The sequence below is a fragment of the Aquarana catesbeiana genome, linkage group LG04 (genome assembly GCF_042186555.1).
Source record: "Aquarana catesbeiana isolate 2022-GZ linkage group LG04, ASM4218655v1, whole genome shotgun sequence".
In the NCBI taxonomy this organism is placed as follows: Eukaryota; Metazoa; Chordata; class Amphibia; order Anura; family Ranidae; genus Aquarana; species Aquarana catesbeiana.
Window position 1 is genome coordinate 16530814 of NC_133327.1, and position 19528 is coordinate 16550341.

At 42.6% G+C, this 19528-nt stretch overlaps 1 protein-coding gene across 4 annotated transcripts in view; it reads left to right on the forward strand.

The window, feature by feature from the left end:
- EFR3B (EFR3 homolog B) overlaps positions 1-19528 on the forward strand; it is a 361102-nt gene that overhangs the window by 233455 nt on the left and 108119 nt on the right. For all 4 annotated transcript variants that reach the window (XM_073624871.1, XM_073624872.1, XM_073624870.1 and 1 more), the window contains one exon: positions 13465-13615. In XM_073624871.1, coding sequence (XP_073480972.1) covers positions 13465-13615 — 151 coding nt within the window. The remainder of the gene's footprint in view (positions 1-13464; positions 13616-19528) is intronic.

Consider the following 19528-nt stretch of genomic DNA (forward strand, 5'->3'; position numbering starts at 1 on the left):
TTGCACATCTAGAGAGTGACATTTTTGCCCATTCTTCTTTGCAAAATATCTCAAGCTCTGTCAGATTGGATGGAGAGCGTCTGTGAACAGCAATTTTCAAGTCTTGTCACAGATTCTCAATTGGATTCAGGTCTGGATTTGGACTGGGCCATTCTAACACATGAATAGACTATTCCATTGTAGCTCTGGCTGTATGTTTATGGTTGTTGTCCTGCTGGAAGGTGAACAGCCACCCCAGTCTCAAGTCTTTTGCAGACTCTGCAAATGCCGCGTACACACGAGCGGACTTTCCGGCAGACTAGGTCCCACGGTCTTTCCGATGGATTTTCTGACTAGGTCCAACGAACTTTCCAAACCAACGGACTTGGCCACACACGATAGGACTAAGTCCGTTCAGTTCGGTTTGAACGTGATGACGTAAACAGGATTAAGAAAGGAAGTTCAATAGCCAGTAGCCAATAGCTTCCCTTGCGTCGTATTTGGTCCGTCGGACCAGCACACAGACGAACAGTTTTCACAATTTTAGTCCGTTGGACTTTGAGTCCGCCGGACAGATTTGAAACATGTTCCATTTCTAGGTCCGTCAGATTTTTATCCCGAAAAGCTATCGGACTAGCCCACACACTATCGGATTGTCCGCCGGACTAATCCCGTCGGAACTAGTCCGCCGGAAAGTCCGCTCGTGTGTATGCGGCATTACAGGTTTTCTTCTAAGATTGCCCTGTATTTGGCTCAATCCATCTTCCCATCAACTCTGAACAGCTTCCCTATCCCTGCTGAAGAAATGCATCCCCACAAAAGGATGCTGTCACCACCATGTTTCACGGTGGTGATGGTGTGTTCAGGGTGATGTGGTGTTAGTTTTCCGCCACACTTTGCGTTTTGCTTTTAGGCCAAAAAGTTCAAGTTTGGTCTCATCTGACCAGAGAACATTCTTTCACATGTTTGCTGTGTCCCCCACATGGCTTCTCGCAAACTGCAAACAGGACTTCTTATGGCTTTCTTTCAACAATGTCTTTCTTCTTGCCACTCTTCTATAAAGGCCAGACTTGTGGAGTGCACGACTAATAGTTGTCCTGTGGACGGATTCTCCCACCTGAGCTGTGGATCTCTGCAGCTCCTCCAGAATTACCATGGGCCTCTTGGCTGCTTCTCTGATTAATGCTCTCCTTGCCCAGCTTGTCAGTTTAGGTGGACGGCCATGTCTTGGTAGGTTTGCAGTTGGTCACAAATAAAAGAGTAGGGAACCAACTAGATGAGGGTACACATGGGTACCACCAGGTAATTATCCACACGCTCGAATCGAGTGGGACTCAGTGGCCAAAAAGAAGCATATGAAAAAATATGCACTATACCAAAGAGAGGGCACAGTGATGAGTGCCACATAGAAAGAGCCCAGGGAAATAATACCATGAATTTATATAGTATATTAATTTAATGAGAAAAGAGTATGACCAAATACCATAAAAAATAACAGATTCTACACCTAACATGTAGACAACGTTGTCTGGGACCAAAGACAAAACACACATAAAAACATGAAACAAAGCATAAGACAGCACCCAAGCAAAAAATATATATAACATCAGAGCACTATGAATGAGTGCCAATTGAGAAGGCTGTACCACCAGCCAGGCAGTCCTACTAGTAAAAATACAAGCAACGGCCGTTGCAAACATGAAAGAAGAGGAAAGAATCCAAAAAAAAGCACCAATTCGTGGCTGGAAGAGATACCACTAATATGGAACAGTCCTGGGGATAAGGGAAGGGCAAAGGACAGAAGTGAACAGCTGCATGTCCACAGGTACTAAGGCAACCACTGAATTATAAATTGCTATAGACCAGCCAAACCTGTTATACCCTACCAATATTCCTGGGGAAGCAAGAAGGTGGATGATAGTTCCCAGATCGCTATAAGGTGATCACAATGAAATGGATGCAGTAATTCAATGAGCAAAAGTAGTGCATGAATGTGTAACTCACTGTCAGCAGAAAGTTGTAGGGGCAGCAATATGCAGCATGGCTGTACCAGCTAATCAGAGCTCAGTGCTCTCTCCTCATGGCTTGATTGCCAGTCACATACCTCCAGAGACGGTTCACTCACGGAGAGCAGAGAGATATTGCTGGGATGGCTGGCAGGCCACCACTGCTGCATGATAACACAACTCCCGTGTCCAACTGTTCCCAAAGTGCAGTCTGCGCCACGGACCAGCGCAAGGCGAGGCGGTGGTACCAGCTTGATGCTTTGGAAGGTGTCTGATGCTCAGAGGAGTGACGTCAACGCGTTTCACTGGGAAACCCCAGCTTCTTCAGGACTAGCGCCCCCTGGGTGTGACAAGTATATATACACATTTTTTGTCTCAGCTTCAATTAACTTACAAGGAAATCAGATCACACATCTGTTTCACTCAGACAGGAAGTGTGTCATAGATAGTATTAACCCCCAAGGAAAGGGGGAATTATAATAGAGGCAGCATCTCCATTCATGATAGCGCACACACAGCAGACAAAAGAGAAAACAGATAGATTTAAAAAAGAAAAATTAAAAAAAGAGATGATAAACAGTAAATGATAAACAACATGGATAGGGCTTATAAAAAAAATCCACACAAAGGCAAACATTTGTGTGTAGTACATAAAATATATACAGACCCAAACCACATAAACCAAATAAAAATATCAAAACCAGGAAACACAACAAAACAAAAATATTTTAAGTAAGGATATATATATTTATACAAGAAATGTATTAGTCTAAAAACACTTGTAAGTTTAGTTCTCTGTTGAGTCCGTGCGGAATCATGACATTTAATTTATATATCCAGAATTTTTCTTTTTGAAGAAGGACTCTATCAAAGTCACCCTGTCTTTTACTGAGTTGTAAGGCATATATTCCCTTGACTCTCAGTCCATCTGGTTTGGACTGGTGGTGTAGAAGGAAATGTTGAGCCAAAGGACTTTTCAGCTCCGTTTATATCTGTTTAATATGCCCGAGATGTTCACCAATGCGGACCCGCAACTGGCGCTTTGTTTTCCCTATATAAATCTTGTTACAGGGACATTGTAGACTATAAATCACTTTTGTGGTGGGACAGTTGATAAGGCTTTTAATCTTATAGATTTTAGTATTGTCAGCATTGGTGAACACCTCTGTGCGTTCAATGAAACGACAAATCTGACAGTGCCCACATAGAAGCATGGAAAGGACGTTTACCAGGAATCATCAGATGACCTGATATATTCTGATCGAGTGAGCATGTCAGATAGGTTTGGAGCTCTCTGTGCCATCATATGTGGGTAGTCCCCCACTTTGATGGACAGAGTGGGACAGCGAGACAAAGTGGACCAATGCCTCTCAAGGATCTCCCTCACCTCAGACCACTGCGATCCAAACTGGGTGATAAATCTCACTGGTTGACATTGGGTGGCACGACCCAGGGGGGACAGTGAAAGGGAGCGTCGTTCCTCTATCAAAGAGGATCTCTCCAGGCCCATTGCTCTCTTTTTTGCTGCTCTGTGGCTGTAACCTCTCTCTCTGAACCTAGCATACATATCATGGGCCTCCTTTTTAAATTCCTCATCACTTGTACAGTTTCTCCGAATACGGAGGAACTGTCCCATAGGGATGCCCCTCACTAGAGAACTGGGGTGATAACTTTCCACCCAAAGTAAAGTGTTAGCCGTCATCAGCTTTCGAAAAGTCAAGGTAACCAAAGAACCACTCTTCTTAGTGATTCTGAGGTCAAGGAAGGGAATCGAGACCGGCCACGGATTGGTGCTTTTTTGGGATTCTTTCCTCTTTTTTTCATTTTTGCAAGGCCGTTGCTTGTATTTTTACTCGTAGGACTGCCTGGATGGTGGTACAGCCATCTCAATTGGCACTCATTCATAGTGCTCTGATGTTATATATATTTTTGCTTGGGTGCTGTCTTATGCTTTGTTTCATGTTTTTATGTGTTTGTCTTTGGTCTCAGACAACGTTGTCTACATGATGTTAGGTGTAGGACCTCTGTTATTTTTTATGGTATTTAGTCACACTCTTTTTTTCAATAAATTATTAAATGAATATACTATATAAATTCATGGTATTATTTCCCTAGACTCTTTCTTTGTGGCACTCAGCACTGTGCCCTCTCTTTGGTATAGTGCATATTTTTTGATAGGTTTGCAGTTGTGCCATACTCTTTCCATTTTCGGATTAAGGATTGAACAGTGCTCTATGAGATGTTCAAAGCTTGGGATATTTTTTTTAACCTAACCCTACTTTAAACTTCTCAACAACTTTATCCCTGACCTGCCTGGTGTGTTCCTTGGCCTTCATGATGCTTTTTGTTCACTAAGGTCCTCCTAAAGCCGCGTACACACGAGCAGAATGTCTGACAGAAAAAGTCTGACGGAAGCTTTTCATCGTCTATTCTGATCGTGTGTAGGCCTCATCTGACTTTTTTTTTCAAAAATTCTGACGGACATAGAAATGGGACATGTTCTAAATATTTCCGACGGAACCAATTCCTATCGGGAAAACCGATCGTCTGTATGCTGTTCCGATGGACCAAAAACGACACATGCTCTGAAGCAAGTACACGACGGAAGCTATTGGCTACTGGCTATTGCACTTTCTTTTTCTAGTCCCGTCGTACGTGTTGTACGTCACCACGTTCTGGACGGTCGGACTTTGGTGTGACCGTGTGTAGGCAAGACTGCTTGAATGGAATTCCCTCTGATAAACCTTTGGAGTTTATTCAGACGGCAAAACCGGTCATGTGTACGCGGCATAACAAATCTCTGAGAGCGTCACAGAACAGCTGTATTTATACTGAGATTAAATTACACACAGGTAGACCCTATTTACTAATTTTACTAAGAAGGCAATTGATTCCACTAGATTTTAGTTAGGGGTATCAGAGTAAAGGAGGCTGAATACAAATCCACGCCACACTTTTCAGATATTTATTTGTAAAAAAGTTTGAAAACCATTTATAATTTTCCTTCCACTTCAGTATTATTATTATTATTATTATACAGGTTTTATATATGTGCCACTTTGTGTTGGTCTATCACATAAAATCTCAATAAAAAACATTTACGTTTTTGGTTGTAACATGACAAAATGTGGAGAATTTCAAGGGGTATGAATTATTTTTCAAGGCACTATAAGTACAATACAATGTGATAGTATTAGCAATTTTGTATTGTATGAATATAACATGGTTTAAGCTGTATTTCACATTTATATATTTTTTTTCAGAAATCAAATCTATTCTTTTAAGAAATGTAGGCAATGTGCTTTGCTTTGGGAAAGAAATGTATTTGCTAAAATTGTCAAAAATTGATTTTTGTGCATTCTGTAAGCTTTCTATGACCCACAAATGCTTTTTAATTGCGTCTTATAATTTCACTAGTGACAAAACAATCAATACCTGGTTATATGCATTGATTCTGAGGATGAGAGTACCCTAGGATTCAACATTTAAATGTGTTTTAGACATAGATCATTTAATGAGATTGTGTAGTGAAACATAAAAGTGATGGCAAAAAAAAAAGGCTAAATGGTCTATTGAGTCCCCCCCTCCTATTTTTTTAACCTTTTTGTGTGAGCATAGACCTCACTTTTGACAGACTCCCTCTTTCGATAACGTAATACTTTCTAATGTTAGTTTTAGACTTCCCTTTTGCTAGTTTGAGATCTTGTCCCCATGTTCTTAATGTCAGCTTCATACTGAAAATATTGTTCTCCTAAACCTTATTTATACCCTTTATGTGTTTAAAGATTTCAGTCTTGTCTTCCCTTTTCTTTCTTTTCTCAAACCTTACATATAAAGTCCCTTCGGTCTCTCATATTAATTAATCCCTCAGACCTTTCACCATTTTTGTTGCCCATCTCTGAAATCTGGACTCATTCTGTCTTATTCATATTTTTTGGTAAGCAAGGTTTTCAGAACTGGACACAGTATTCTACATGAGGTCTAACTAAAGGTCTATATAGAGGAATTAGGACCTCCTTGCTCCTGTTTGTGACCCCTCTAGTGATAACTAAAGATCTATATAGAGGAATCAGGACCTGCTTCCTCTTGCTGGAGATCCCTCTAGTGATATGAAGATCTATATAGGGGAATCAGGACATACTTCCTCCTGGTGACCCCTCTAGTGATATAAAAATCTTTATAGAGAAATCAGGACCTCCTTCCTCCTGCTGGTGATCCCTCTAGTGATATAAAGATATATATAGAGGAACCAGGACCTTGTTCTTCCTGATGGAGATCCCTCTAGTGATATAGAGATCTATATAGAGGAATCAGGACCTCCTTCCTCCTGCTGGTGATCCCGCTACTGATATAAAGATCTATATAGAGGAATTAGGACCTCCTTTTTCCTGCTGATGATCCCTCTAGTGATATAAAGATCTATATAGAAGAATCAGGACCTCCTTCCTCCTTCTGATGATCCCTCTAGTGATAATAAATATCTATATAGAGTTATCAGGACCTCCTTCTTTCTGCTGGTGATCCACCTAGTGATGCACCCCAGAATTCTATCCATTTTCCCCACTGCCAGTCCACATGGTTTGCTAATGTTTTAATCATAATAAATAAGCGCCCCCACATCTTTTATCAAGGATTTAATCATGTCACCCCCTTCTCCTTTTCTTGAGACTGTACATATGAAGTTCCTGCAGTCTCTCCTGATATGTATTATCCCTCAGAGCTTTCACCATACTGTTACCCGTGGTTTTGGTGAGGTTTATTTATTTTTTATAAATTTACAAGTTTATAAACTGACATATGCATAGTTCAATCTTATTTTAGTACCCATCTATGCCCTATAAATTAGGCTTCCAGTAATGCACTGTACATGGCCTTAATAGGAACCCACAGGACTTCATACATCAGTTTTGCAAACTGTTAGATATTAGGTTGTAAGGCCTACTAACATTCTCTGCAGCCTGGCTAAATGTATTCCTGATTGAATTCGAAGTATTAACTGGTAACCAACAGTGGCAGTCAATGCAATTTGGGACAAGCAACAATATGTTGCAGTTATATTCTTTGGCAGTTCCCCAACAACATCTCAACCCATGCACCAAGTTCTCTATTCTGAATTGAACTGGAAAGGAACGCAGCCTGCAGCAACTCCAGGCACATCCCAAAATCTGATGATCAGAAATAGTAGGCTATGGGTTCTTGGGGCCCTTCATACCTGTGCGGTCCAATGTAGTGTGTTAAGGCGGTCCGTTCATTTGTAAATAATATAATATATTGCAGCTTACCAGTTCTTAGATGAATGATCTGCATTTTTTTCTTAGGCTTTTTTACTTTTATTTTTACCTGCCAGTAAGGCCTTTCCCATCCTAGGGTGACAATGCTCATTCACTGTACTGTATCTAAGGAGCATGTGCAGTGTCATCCTTGGACAAGAGGTGTGTTAGGACTCCAGAACACCTCCTCTTGTACTCATCTCTGTAACATAAAGGATGGGTGTTCTGTAGTTCACAGAGAGAACTCCACAGTATGATACAGTTAGCAACAACAGGAAATAATGACAGGGGTTTTCACCATTACCTCACTTATCCAAAAGTGAAAATAATGTGTTGCTACAGGTACACCCTGAGGGACATCCAGCAAATTGGCAACAAAATTGGATGTAAATCAGTTAGTAAAGCCTTTGAGACAGTCTTTATGTATATTTGTTATCCCTGCTCCCATAATTCTAGGCAGTCAATTTAGACTTTTGCACAAGTCTCTGGCAGAATTATTACTGTGCTTAAAACAATTTCACTGTATACCAGCCTTTCTCAACCAGGGTTTCATAGAGCACTGGTGTTCCTCCAGAGGTTACTAGGGGTTCCTTGAAAAAAATAGCAATTTATTGCCTTTTAGATAGGTGACCATTGACAATGACCTTTTCAGCAATATGTAAGGAGGTATTCCTCACACTGACCACCAACATAAGGGACAGTCTTCCCACTGATCGCCAACGTAATTGGTGGACATTCTACCAAACTAACCAAAAACATAATAAGCATTATCCCCACTGACCACTAAGGTAAAAATAATTCTTTCCACTGACCACCAATGTCAGAAACATTCTACCTACTGACAACCATTGTAAGGCACATTCTTCCCACTGACCACCAATGTAAGGAGTATTCTTCCCACTAATCACCAATGTAAGGAGAATTCTTCCCACTAATCACCAATGTAAGGAGCATTCTTCCCACTAATCACCAATGTAAGGGACACTCTTTCCACTGATCACCAATGTAAGGAGCATTCTTCCCACTGACCACCAATGTAAGGAACATTCTTCCCACTGATCACCAATGTAAGGAGTATTCTTGACCACTGATCACCAATGTAAGGGACATTCTTCCCACTGATCACCAATGTAAGGAGCATTCTTGACCACTGATCACCAATGTAAGGAGTATTCTTCCCACTGATCACCAATGTAAGGAACATTCTTGACCACTGATCACCAATGTAAGGAGCATTCTTCCCACTGACCACCAATGTAAGGAACATTCTTCCCACTGATCACCAATGTAAGGAACATTCTTCCCACTGACCACCAATGTAAGCAGTATTCTTGACCACTGATCACCAATGTAAGGGACATTCTTCCCACTGATCACCAATGTAAGGAGCATTCTTGACCACTGATCACCAATGTAAGGAGTATTCTTCCCACTGATCACCAATGTAAGGAACATTCTTGACCACTGATCACCAATGTAAGGAGTATTCTTCCCACTGATCACCAATGTAAGGAGCATTCTTCCCACTAATCACCAATGTAAGGAACATTCTTCCCACTGACCACCAATGTAAGGAACATTCTTCCCACTGATCACCAATGTAAGGAACATTCTTCCCACTGACCACCAATGTAAGGAGTATTCTTGACCACTGATCACCAATGTAAGGGACATTCTTCCCACTGATCACCAATGTAAGGAGCATTCTTGACCATTGATCACCAATGTAAGGAGTATTCTTCCCACTGATCACCAATGTAAGGAACATTCTTGACCACTGATCACCAATGTAAGGAGTATTCTTCCCACTGATCACCAATGTAAGGAGCATTCTTCCCACTAATCACCAATGTAAGGAACATTCTTCCCACTGACCACCAATGTAAGGAACATTCTTCCCACTGATCACCAATGTAAGGAGCATTCTTGACCACTGATCACCAATGTAAGGAGTATTCTTGACCACTGTTCACCAATGTAAGGAGCATTCTTGACCACTGATGACCAATATAAGGAGCATTCTTGACCACTGATCACCAATGTAAGGAGTATTCTTCCCACTGATCACCAATGTAAGGAGCATTCTTCCCACTAATCACCAATGTAAGGGACATTCTTCCCACTGATCACCAATGTAAGGGACATTCTTCCCACTGATCACCAATGTAAGGAGCATTCTTCCCACTAATCACCAATGTAAGGGACATTCTTCCCACTGATCACCAATGTAAGGAACATTCTTCCCACTGATCACCAATGTAAGGAACGTTCTTCCCACTGATCATCAATGTAAGGAACATTCTTCCCACTGATCACCAATGTAAGGATCATTCTTCCCACTGATCACTGATGTAAGGAGTATTCTTCCCACTGATCACCAATGTAAGGAGTATTCTTGACCACTGATCACCAATGTAAGGGACATTCTTCCCACTGATCACCAATGTAAGGAGCATTCTTGACCACTGATCACCAATGTGAGGAGTATTCTTCCCACTGATCACCAATGTAAGGAACATTCTTCCCACTAATCACCAATGTAAGGAACATTCTTCCCACTGACCACCAATGTAAGGAACATTCTTCCCACTGATCACCAATGTAAGGAACATTCTTCCCACTGACCACCAATGTAAGGAGTATTCTTGACCACTGATCACCAATGTAAGGGACATTCTTCCCACTGATCACCAATGTAAGGAGCATTCTTGACCACTGATCACCAATGTAAGGAGTATTCTTCCCACTGATCACCAATGTAAGGAGCATTCTTCCCACTGACCACCAATGTAAGAAACATTCTTCCCACTGATCACCAATGTAAGAAACATTCTTGACCACTGATCACCAATGTAAGGAGTATTCTTCCCACTGATCACCAATGTAAGGAGCATTCTTCCCACTAATCACCAATGTAAGGAACATTCTTCCCACTGACCACCAATGTAAGGAACATTCTTCCCACTGATCACCAATGTAAGGAGCATTCTTGACCACTGATCACCAATGTAAGGAGTATTCTTGACCACTGTTCACCAATGTAAGGAGCATTCTTGACCACTGATGACCAATATAAGGAGCATTCTTGACCACTGATCACCAATGTAAGGAGTATTCTTCCCACTGATCACCAATGTAAGGAGCATTCTTCCCACTAATCACCAATGTAAGGGACATTCTTCCCACTGATCACCAATGTAAGGGACATTCTTCCCACTGATCACCAATGTAAGGAACGTTCTTCCCACTGATCACCAATGTAAGGAACATTCTTCCCACTGATCACCAATGTAAGGATCATTCTTCCCACTGATCACTGATGTAATGAGCATTGTGATCATAAATGTAAGGAGCATTCTTCCCAATAGTCACCAATGTAAGAAGCATTTTTCCCACTGATCACCAATGTGAGGTGTATTCTTCCAAATGATCACCAATGTAAGGGGCATTCTTCTCAGGGAGGGAACACTAATCATTTCCACTGTCTGAATTTATTTTCTGACCATTATTATCTGTTTCCATTCAGTATTATTAATGAGAATAATTTTGTTCTATAGAGTAGCTCTGAGTGTTATATAGTTTAAGTATATCATGCCAATGTTCCATAAGCTGTAGATATAGTATTTATTAGCAGGGGTTTCCTGAATCCCGAAAGTTATTTTAAGGGTTCCCTGCAGTTGAAAAAGTCAGCTCCAAACAGACACACAATGAGGAATTGGTCAGGAGGTGATTTTTTTTCTGTGCTACTTTAGAATTTATGAATACAGTTCCCTAATTACAATAAATCTCTCCAATAGTCTATCCTATGGCCTTTTTAGCATTGCCTTGCTGTGCCACAGAATTGATAAATGTCTCCCTGTGTTTTGGGAAATAATATTAAAATCCTGCCAGCTACTGTATGTATTCCTTTGTCTTAAAGCGATCATTTTTTCAACTTTCCAGCTATTAAATCTTCTGCCCTTGTTGTTTTAACTTTGGATAGTAAAATATTTTTTTTTTCTGCCAGTAAATACCTTATACAGCCCACTTCCTGTTTCTTGTCTGGTCATTAGCCTAGGCTTATGACATCATGCACAGCTCTCTCACTCTGGAGAGTTTGCCAGGAAGGGAGGGGGATGAGTCATAAGAGGGCCAATGAGAGCTGCAGGGCTGAAGGTTTGCCTCTGTCTGTCTGTGTAAATCCAGTATATGAACAGGCAGCAGCTTCAGCTGCCCACAGTTAAAATGGATGCAGCCAGACTTAGTGGAGGGAGATTTCTGCAGCATTTTTGGCAAGTACAGAATCACAGTACAGTGAGGGAAAAAAGTATATGATCCCCTGCTGATTTTGTACGTTTGCCCACTGACAAAGAAGTGAAGAGTCTATAATTTTAATGGTAGGTGTATTTTAACAGTGAGAGACAGAATAACAACAAAAATATTCAGAAAAACGCATTTCAAAAAAGTTATAAATTGATTTGCATCTTAATGAGTGAAATAAGTATTTGACCCCTTCGCAAAACATGACTTAGTACTTGGTGAAAAAATCGTTGTTGGCAATCACAGAGGTCAGACGTTTCTTGTAGTTGACCACCAGGTTCGCACACATCTCAGAAGGGATTTTGTCCACCTCCTCTTTGTAGATCCTCTCCAAGTCATTTTGAGGCTGACGTTTGGTAACTCGAACTTTCAGCTCCCTTCACATACTTTCTATAGGTTTAAGGTCTGGCGACTAGCTAGGGCACTCCAGGACCTTAATGTGCTTCTTCTTGAACTTTGTTGTCTTGGTCATGTGTTTTGGGTCTGGCTGAGGAGGTTCTCACCCAAGATTTGATGATACATGACCCCATCCATCATCCCTTAAATGCAGTGAAGTTGTCCTGTCTCCTTAGCAGAAAAACACCCAAAAAGAATAATGTTTCCACCTCCTTGTTTGACAGTGATGGTGGGGATGGTATTCTTGGGGTCATAGGCAGCATTCCTCCTCCTGCAAACACGGCGAGTTGAGTTGATGCCAAAGAGCTTGATTTTGGCTCATTGTCATGCTGGAATACCCATCCACGACCCATTTTCAGTGCCCTGGCTGAGGGAAGGCAGTTCTCACCCAAGATTTTATGGTACATGGCCCCGATTATTGTCCATTTTGATTCAGTGAAGTTGTCCTGTCCCCTTACCAGAAAAACACTCCCAAAGCATAATGTTTCCACCTCCGTGTTTGATGGTGGGGATGGTGTTCTTGGGGTCATAGGCAGCATTCCTCTTCTTTCAAACACGGCGAGTTGAGTTGATGCCAGAGATCTCGATTTTAGTCTTATTTGACCACAACACTTTCACCCAGTTCTCCTCTGAATCATTCAGATGTTCAAACTTCAGATAGGCCTGTACATGTGCTTTCTTGAGCAGGGGGACCTTGCGGGTGCTGCAGGATTTCAGTCCTTCACTACATAGTTACCAATTGTTTTCTTGGTGACTATGGTCCCAGCTGCCTTGAGATCATTGACAAGATTCTCCCGTGTAGTTCTGGGCTGATTCCTCACCGTTCTCATGATCATTGAAACTCCACGAGGTGAGATCCTGCATGGAGCCCCAGACCGAGGGAGATTGACAGTTATTTTTTGTTTTTTCCATTTCCGAATAATCGCACACCAACTGTTGTCACCCTCTCACCAAGCTGCTTGGCGATGGTCTTGTAGCCCATTCCAGCCTTGTGTAGATCTACAATCTTGTCCCTGACATCCTAGGACATCTTTTTGGTCTTGGCCATGGTGGAGAGATTGGAATCTGATTGATTGCTTCTGTGGACAGGTGTCTTTTATACAGGTAAGAAGCTGAGATTAGGAGAACTCCCTTTAAATGCTCCTAATCTCAGCTCGTTACCTGTATAGAAGACACCTGGGAGCCAGAAATCTTGCTGATTGATAGGGGATCAAATACTTATTTCACACATTAAAATACAAATCAATTTTTTGAAATGTGTTTTTCTGCATATTTTTGTTGTTATTCTGTCTCTCACTGTTAAAATAAACCTAGCATTAAAATTATAGTCTGTGTCAGTGGGCAAACGTACAAAATCAGCAGGGGATCAAATACTTTTTTCCCCTTACTGTATATATACAATAATATGCAAAGTGGTTGAAGGGAAGCTTCAGAATGGATGTTTTAATTACAAATTATGTGAGCAGACTGCAGTTCCTCTTTAATGATAATTCATCCCCATCTTCTTCTTTTAGCTATGTCTGCATCGCCATGGAGGCCCTGGACCAGCTCCTGATGGCCTGTCACTGTCAGAGCATCAACCTGTTCGTGGAGAGCTTTCTCAAGATGGTGGCCAAACTCTTAGAATCAGAAAAGCCAAACCTCCAGATTCTAGGAACAAACTCGGTAAGCTGCCCATTATGAAATTATTTTTTTTTCCATCTTGTGATCATGGGGTGGAGGCAGTCTAGTGTCGCTGATGTTGTGTGCTCTAATCAGCACGTCGCATTTTGTGTAAAAATATTTTAGCGTTAATCTTTGGGGTTGATTTACTAAAACTGGAGAGTGCAAAATCTAGTGCAGCTCTGAATAGAAATGAATCGGCTTTCAGGTTTTGTTTTTTTCTTTTATCAAAGCTTAACCACTTCAATACCGGGCACTTTCCCCCCCTTCCTGCCCAGGAAAATTTTCAGCTTTCAGCGCTGTCACACTTTGAATGATAATTGCGCTCAAACTTTGAATGACAACACTGAACCCAAACTAAATTTTTTATCATTTTCTTCCCACAAATAGAGCTTTCTTTTGGTGGTATTCAGGGCTTTTTTTCTCAGAAAATAGGTGCAGGAACTCCGCCCTTGTGAGTCACCCTTCGTCTCTGCCCCCTACCAACCTCTGAGCACTGTCTCTTGGCTCCAACCCCTATCCACTTCCCAAAATCGTCCCTTTTAGAGAATACAAAACCAAGTATCATTTTGTGCTACTAAGTAATTTGTATGGAATTTGATAGACCCCCACCCCAGCAACAGTAGACCCCCCCAGCAACAATAGATCACCCACACAACAACAGACCTTCCCTCCCGCAAAACAAAATACCACCCCAATAACAATAGACCCCACCAGCAACAACAGATCCTCCAGCAGCCAGCAACAGTAGACTTCTCCCTCAATAGTAGATCTTTCCCAGCAACAGTAGACCCCCTGCCAGTAACAATAGGTCTGCCCAACAACAATAGACCCCCCACACAAAAATAGACTCCCAACAATGACAACAGATCCCCAGCAGGCAGCATCAATAGACCCTCCAGCACACCCCAGCAATCCTTGCCAAAAAATAACATTCAGTTGTGGAGGTGCCGGAACTTCGTTCCCCCTGAAAAAAGCCCTGGTGGTATTTGATCACCTCTGGGTTTTTATTTTTTGCTAAACAACCTAAAAAAGACCAACATTTAAAAAAAAAAAAACTTTCTTTGTTTTTGTTAAAAAATTTAGTTTTCTCCTTCACTGACAGTCACTGATGAGGCTACACTAATGGGCACTGATGAGGTGGCACTGATGGCCACTGATGAGGTGGCACTAATATTTAGAATTGATGGGCACTGATATGCAGCACTGATATGCAGCACTGATGGGCACCGATAGGCTGCACTGATATGCAGCACTGGGCACTGATAGGCGGCACTGATGAGCAATGATAGGTTGCACTGATGGGCACTGATAGGCGGCACTGATTGGCACTGATAGATGGCACTGATTGTCACTGATAGATGGCACTGATAAGCAGAACTGATGAGGAGGTACTGACAGGCATTACTGATGGGCATCTGAAGGGCACTGACAGGCGTTACTGAAGGGGCACTGATTGGCACTTTGATAGGCACTGATTGGCACTTTTATGGGCACTAATTGGCGATTTAGGTGGACACTGACAGCTTATGGGCCCTAATTTGCAGCTGTGGTGGCACCTCTGATGGGGACTGCGCTGATAATCAATGTGCTGATTATCAGCGCACACCCTCCTTTGACAGGAGAGCCGCCGATCGGCTCTCCCGGTCAGCTCGAACTGAGGAAGAGCCGATTACCGTCACTTCCTGGTTCACACTGTGACTGGTCACAGCTGATCACGTGTTAAAGAGCCTCCATCAGAGGCTCCTTACCATGATTGGAGATGCGGTGTGTCAGAGTGACACATCACACCACCGATCGCCCTGTTGCGCGCCCATGTGGGCACGTGCTGGTTTGTTATCCTGAAAGCTGTCATATGACGTCCAGTCAGGATAATGGAACCACCGCCCGGCCGTCAATCTGCTATAGGCCAGGCGGGAAGTGGTTAAAGTGATATTAAATGTACAAATGAAAAAAATAAAAATAAATAACAAACATTTTATACTTGTCTGTTCTGTGCAGTGGTTTTGCACAGAGAAAACCCGATGCTCCTCTTCTTGGGTCCCCCGCCGGTGCTCCTAGCTCCCCTTCTTTTCCAAGTGCCAAGCCGCTTGTTATGGGGGCACTTGTGTGTGCTTGCTCCCAAGCCCCGCTCTCTGTGTCCATAAGAAACACAGAATGAGAATGGGGCTCAACCCTGCCCCCCGCTCAAAACAACACTGCACATCACCAAAAGAACACCATACCCACCGTGAAGCATGGTGGTGGCAGTATCATGCTTTGGGGCTGCTTTTCTTCAGCTGGACCAGGGGCCTTAGTCAAGGTAGAGGGAATTATTAAGAGTTCCAAATACTAGTCAATATTGGTACAAAACCTTCAGGCTTCTGCTAGAAAGCTGAACATGAAGAGGAACTTCATCTCTTAGCATGACAGTGAACCGAAGCATACAAAATCCACAAAGGAATGGCTTCACCAAAAGAAGATTAAAGTTTTGGAATGGGCCAGTGAGAGCCCAGACCCGAATACGATTAAAAATCTATGGAGTGATCTGAAGAGGGCTGTGCACAGGAGATGTCCTCACAATCTGGCAGATTTGGAGTGTTTTTGCAAAGAAGAGTGGGCAAATATTGCCAAGTCAAGATGTGCCATGCTGATAGACTCATACCCAAAAAGACTGAGTGCTGTACAAACTTATGCAACCATATTATTTTAGTTTTTTAGTTTTACTTCCCTCCACATAAAAGATTTTAGTTTGTAGGTCACCTATAGGTGGAAAAAGTTCTGAAATGATTTATCTTTGTCTCATTTTTTTTACACCACAGAAACCTGACATTTTAACTGGGGTGTGTAGACTTTTTATATCCACTGTATGTATCAGAACAAAAGTGTTCCTTCCTCAGGCAAAATGAAATAAAATTGTGCAACCAAAAACCACCCCTTATATAATTCAAACACCAATGTGTTGCATCATACCCTCGCCATGATGTCACACTCCCTCCTCATTGGATTACCTTTACATAGGCATACATCTCTCCTTCAGTCCATCATGAATGCTGCTGCCAGACTCATCCATCTTACCAGCCGTTCAGATTCTGCCACCCCTCTCTGCCAATCCACATTTCGGCCCCCAGCTACATAAGTACCTTGTCCCAAAATACCAGCCAAATTGTTCTCTTCATTCCTCCCAAGAAGACCTCCTACTCTCTAGCTCCCTTGTTACCTCCTCCCATGCTCTTCTTCTGGACTTCTCCCGTACTCCTTATCCCAATCAGTCCCGTTTATCTCTTCTTCTGTCCCTAAAAAACCCTTCTCTTTGGAGAAGCCTATGCCACCTCCACCTAACAAATGTACTTTTGTTTTCTTCATGTACTGGATGTAAATCAGATGTAGAGGGAGGGATGGGGAGGTGAAAGGGTAAACAAACAATCCCACAATCAACCCCCAATCTACATGAATCTGCTGGCGATGATCTAGAACATAAATGTCAAATACAAGGCCCGCGGGCCAATCCCTGCCAGGCCTTGTCATGTGACCCTCCCGCCTAGTTTTGCAGCCGGAACATGATGGAATTCCATTCCGCCATCTCTGGCTCTCACCCTCTGCTCCCACTCCCCGCTGTCACTTGTACACAGAGAAGGCCTCTGTGTTTACAAGGGACAGCTTTGCTTTCAGTGGCTTCTGGAGGTAACTAATTCCTCATAGCGAGGTGCAGCAAGGACAGCTCTCCAGAATGTGAGAGCCAGAACAATCTCCCTACAAGGTGAGGCAGAGCCACCTACACATGGAGGTATAACAGAGCGAAACACATGGGTAGTAGAGAGAGCCGCCGACACAGTGTGGTATCCCTGAATTCTGCACTCTGTACATAGCTCACCCCTAAACCCTGCACTCTGTACATAGTGACCCCTAAACCCTGCACTTTGTACATAGTGCACCCTTAAACCCTGCACTCTGTACATAGTGACCCCTAAACCCTGCACTTTGTACATAGTGCACCCTTAAACCCTGCACTCTGTATTAAACCCTGCACTCTGTACATAGTACACCCATAAACCCTGCACTCTGTATTAAACACACTCCTGAACTCTGCACTCTGTACATAATGACCCCTAAACCCTGCACTCTGTTCATTGTGACCCCTAAACCCTACACTCTGTACATAGTGCACCCATAAACCCTGCACTCTGTATCAAGCACACTCCTGAACTCTGCACTCTGTACATAGAGCACCCCTAAACCCTGCATCTGTACATAATGACCCCTAAAACCTGCACTCTGTACATAGTGCACCCTTAAACCCTGCACTCTGTATCAAACACACTCCTGAACTCTGCACTCTGTACACAAGGCACCCCTACACCCTGCACTCTGTACATGGTGCACCCTTAAACCCTGCACTCTGTATCAAACACACTCCTGAACTCTGCACTCTGTACACAGGGCACCCCTTAACCCTGCAGTCTGTACATAACACACTCCTGAACGCTGCACACTGTACATAGCATAATCCTGAACTCTGCACTGTGTTCGTAGCATACCCCAGGTACAACCAGCCCTTTGAGGGCAACCATACTGCTGATGTGGCCCGTAATGATATTGAGTTTAATACCCCTAATTTAGAACATTAGTTCCTCCTTCCTCCATTGTAAGAGGAAGGAGCAGTCTTTTAGATGTAAATGCTGCACTAGTTATATCTGTGATCACTGTGATTGGTCATCACAGCAATCACATGGTACAGAGCCACTCAGATTGGCTCTGTACACTGTGTCTATAAACTGAGCTGTCCGGTGAGTGCTCGGTTCACTGGCCACTGCATGATTTCTGCAGTGTTGTCCATTAATGGCACTGCAGAAGTAACCGCCCACCACTTCGCCATCAGAAACATACATCGGTAGATAGGTAGTTAAAGTGGTTGTAAACCCTTTACTACCACTTTTACCTACAGGTAAGCCTATAATAAGGCTTACCTGTAGGTACCGTGAATATCTCCTAAACTTGCAGTGTTTAGGAGATAATCCCTATATCCACTCGTGCCGTTTCCTCAGTAGCTGTGCCGTGACCGGCGGCACCCATCCCGCATGCACGGGAGTGATGTCGTCGCGGCTATGGCCAATCACAGCGCCGGAGTCGCGAACCCGGAAGTAACTCCAGTGGAAGATGTCTGCGCTGTACTCGGAGGGCCGACGCCGATCCAGGGCATTGTTCTAAGGTAAGTATTTCATAATGAGCTAGTATGCGATGCATACTAGCTCAGTATGCCTTTATCTTGCAGGGGTGTTTTTTGTTTTTTTGTTTTTTTAAGGTTTACAACCAAGCACTTAAAGACCAGCCTCGTTTTGGATTTTAGGTGTTTACATGTTTAAAACTGTTTTTTTGCTAGAAAATTACTTAGAACCCCCAAACATTATATATTGTTTTTTTTCTAACACCCTAGAGAATAAAATGGCGGTCATTGCAATACTTTTTTTTGCACCATATTTGCGCAGCAGTCTTATAAGCGCACGTTTTTTGGAAAAAAATCACTTTTTTGAATAAAAAAAATAAGACAACAGTAAAGTTAGCCCAATTTTTTTTTATATTGTGAAATATAATGTTACGCCAAGTAAATTGATACCCAACATGTCACGCTTCAAAATTGCGCCCGCTCGTGGAATGACATTAAACTTTTACCCTTAAAAATCTCCATAGGCGACGTTTAAAAAATTCTACAGGTTGCATGTTTTGCGTTACAGAGGAGGTCTAGGGCTAGAATTATTGCTCTCGCTCTACCGGTCGTGGCGATACCTCACATGTGTGGTTTGACCACCGTTTTCATATGCGGGCGCTACTCACATATGCGTTCGCTTCTGCGCGCAGGCTCGTCGGGACAGGGCGCTTTAAAAATGTTTTTTTTTTTTCTTATTTATTTTACTTTATTTTATTTATTTTTTCACTGTT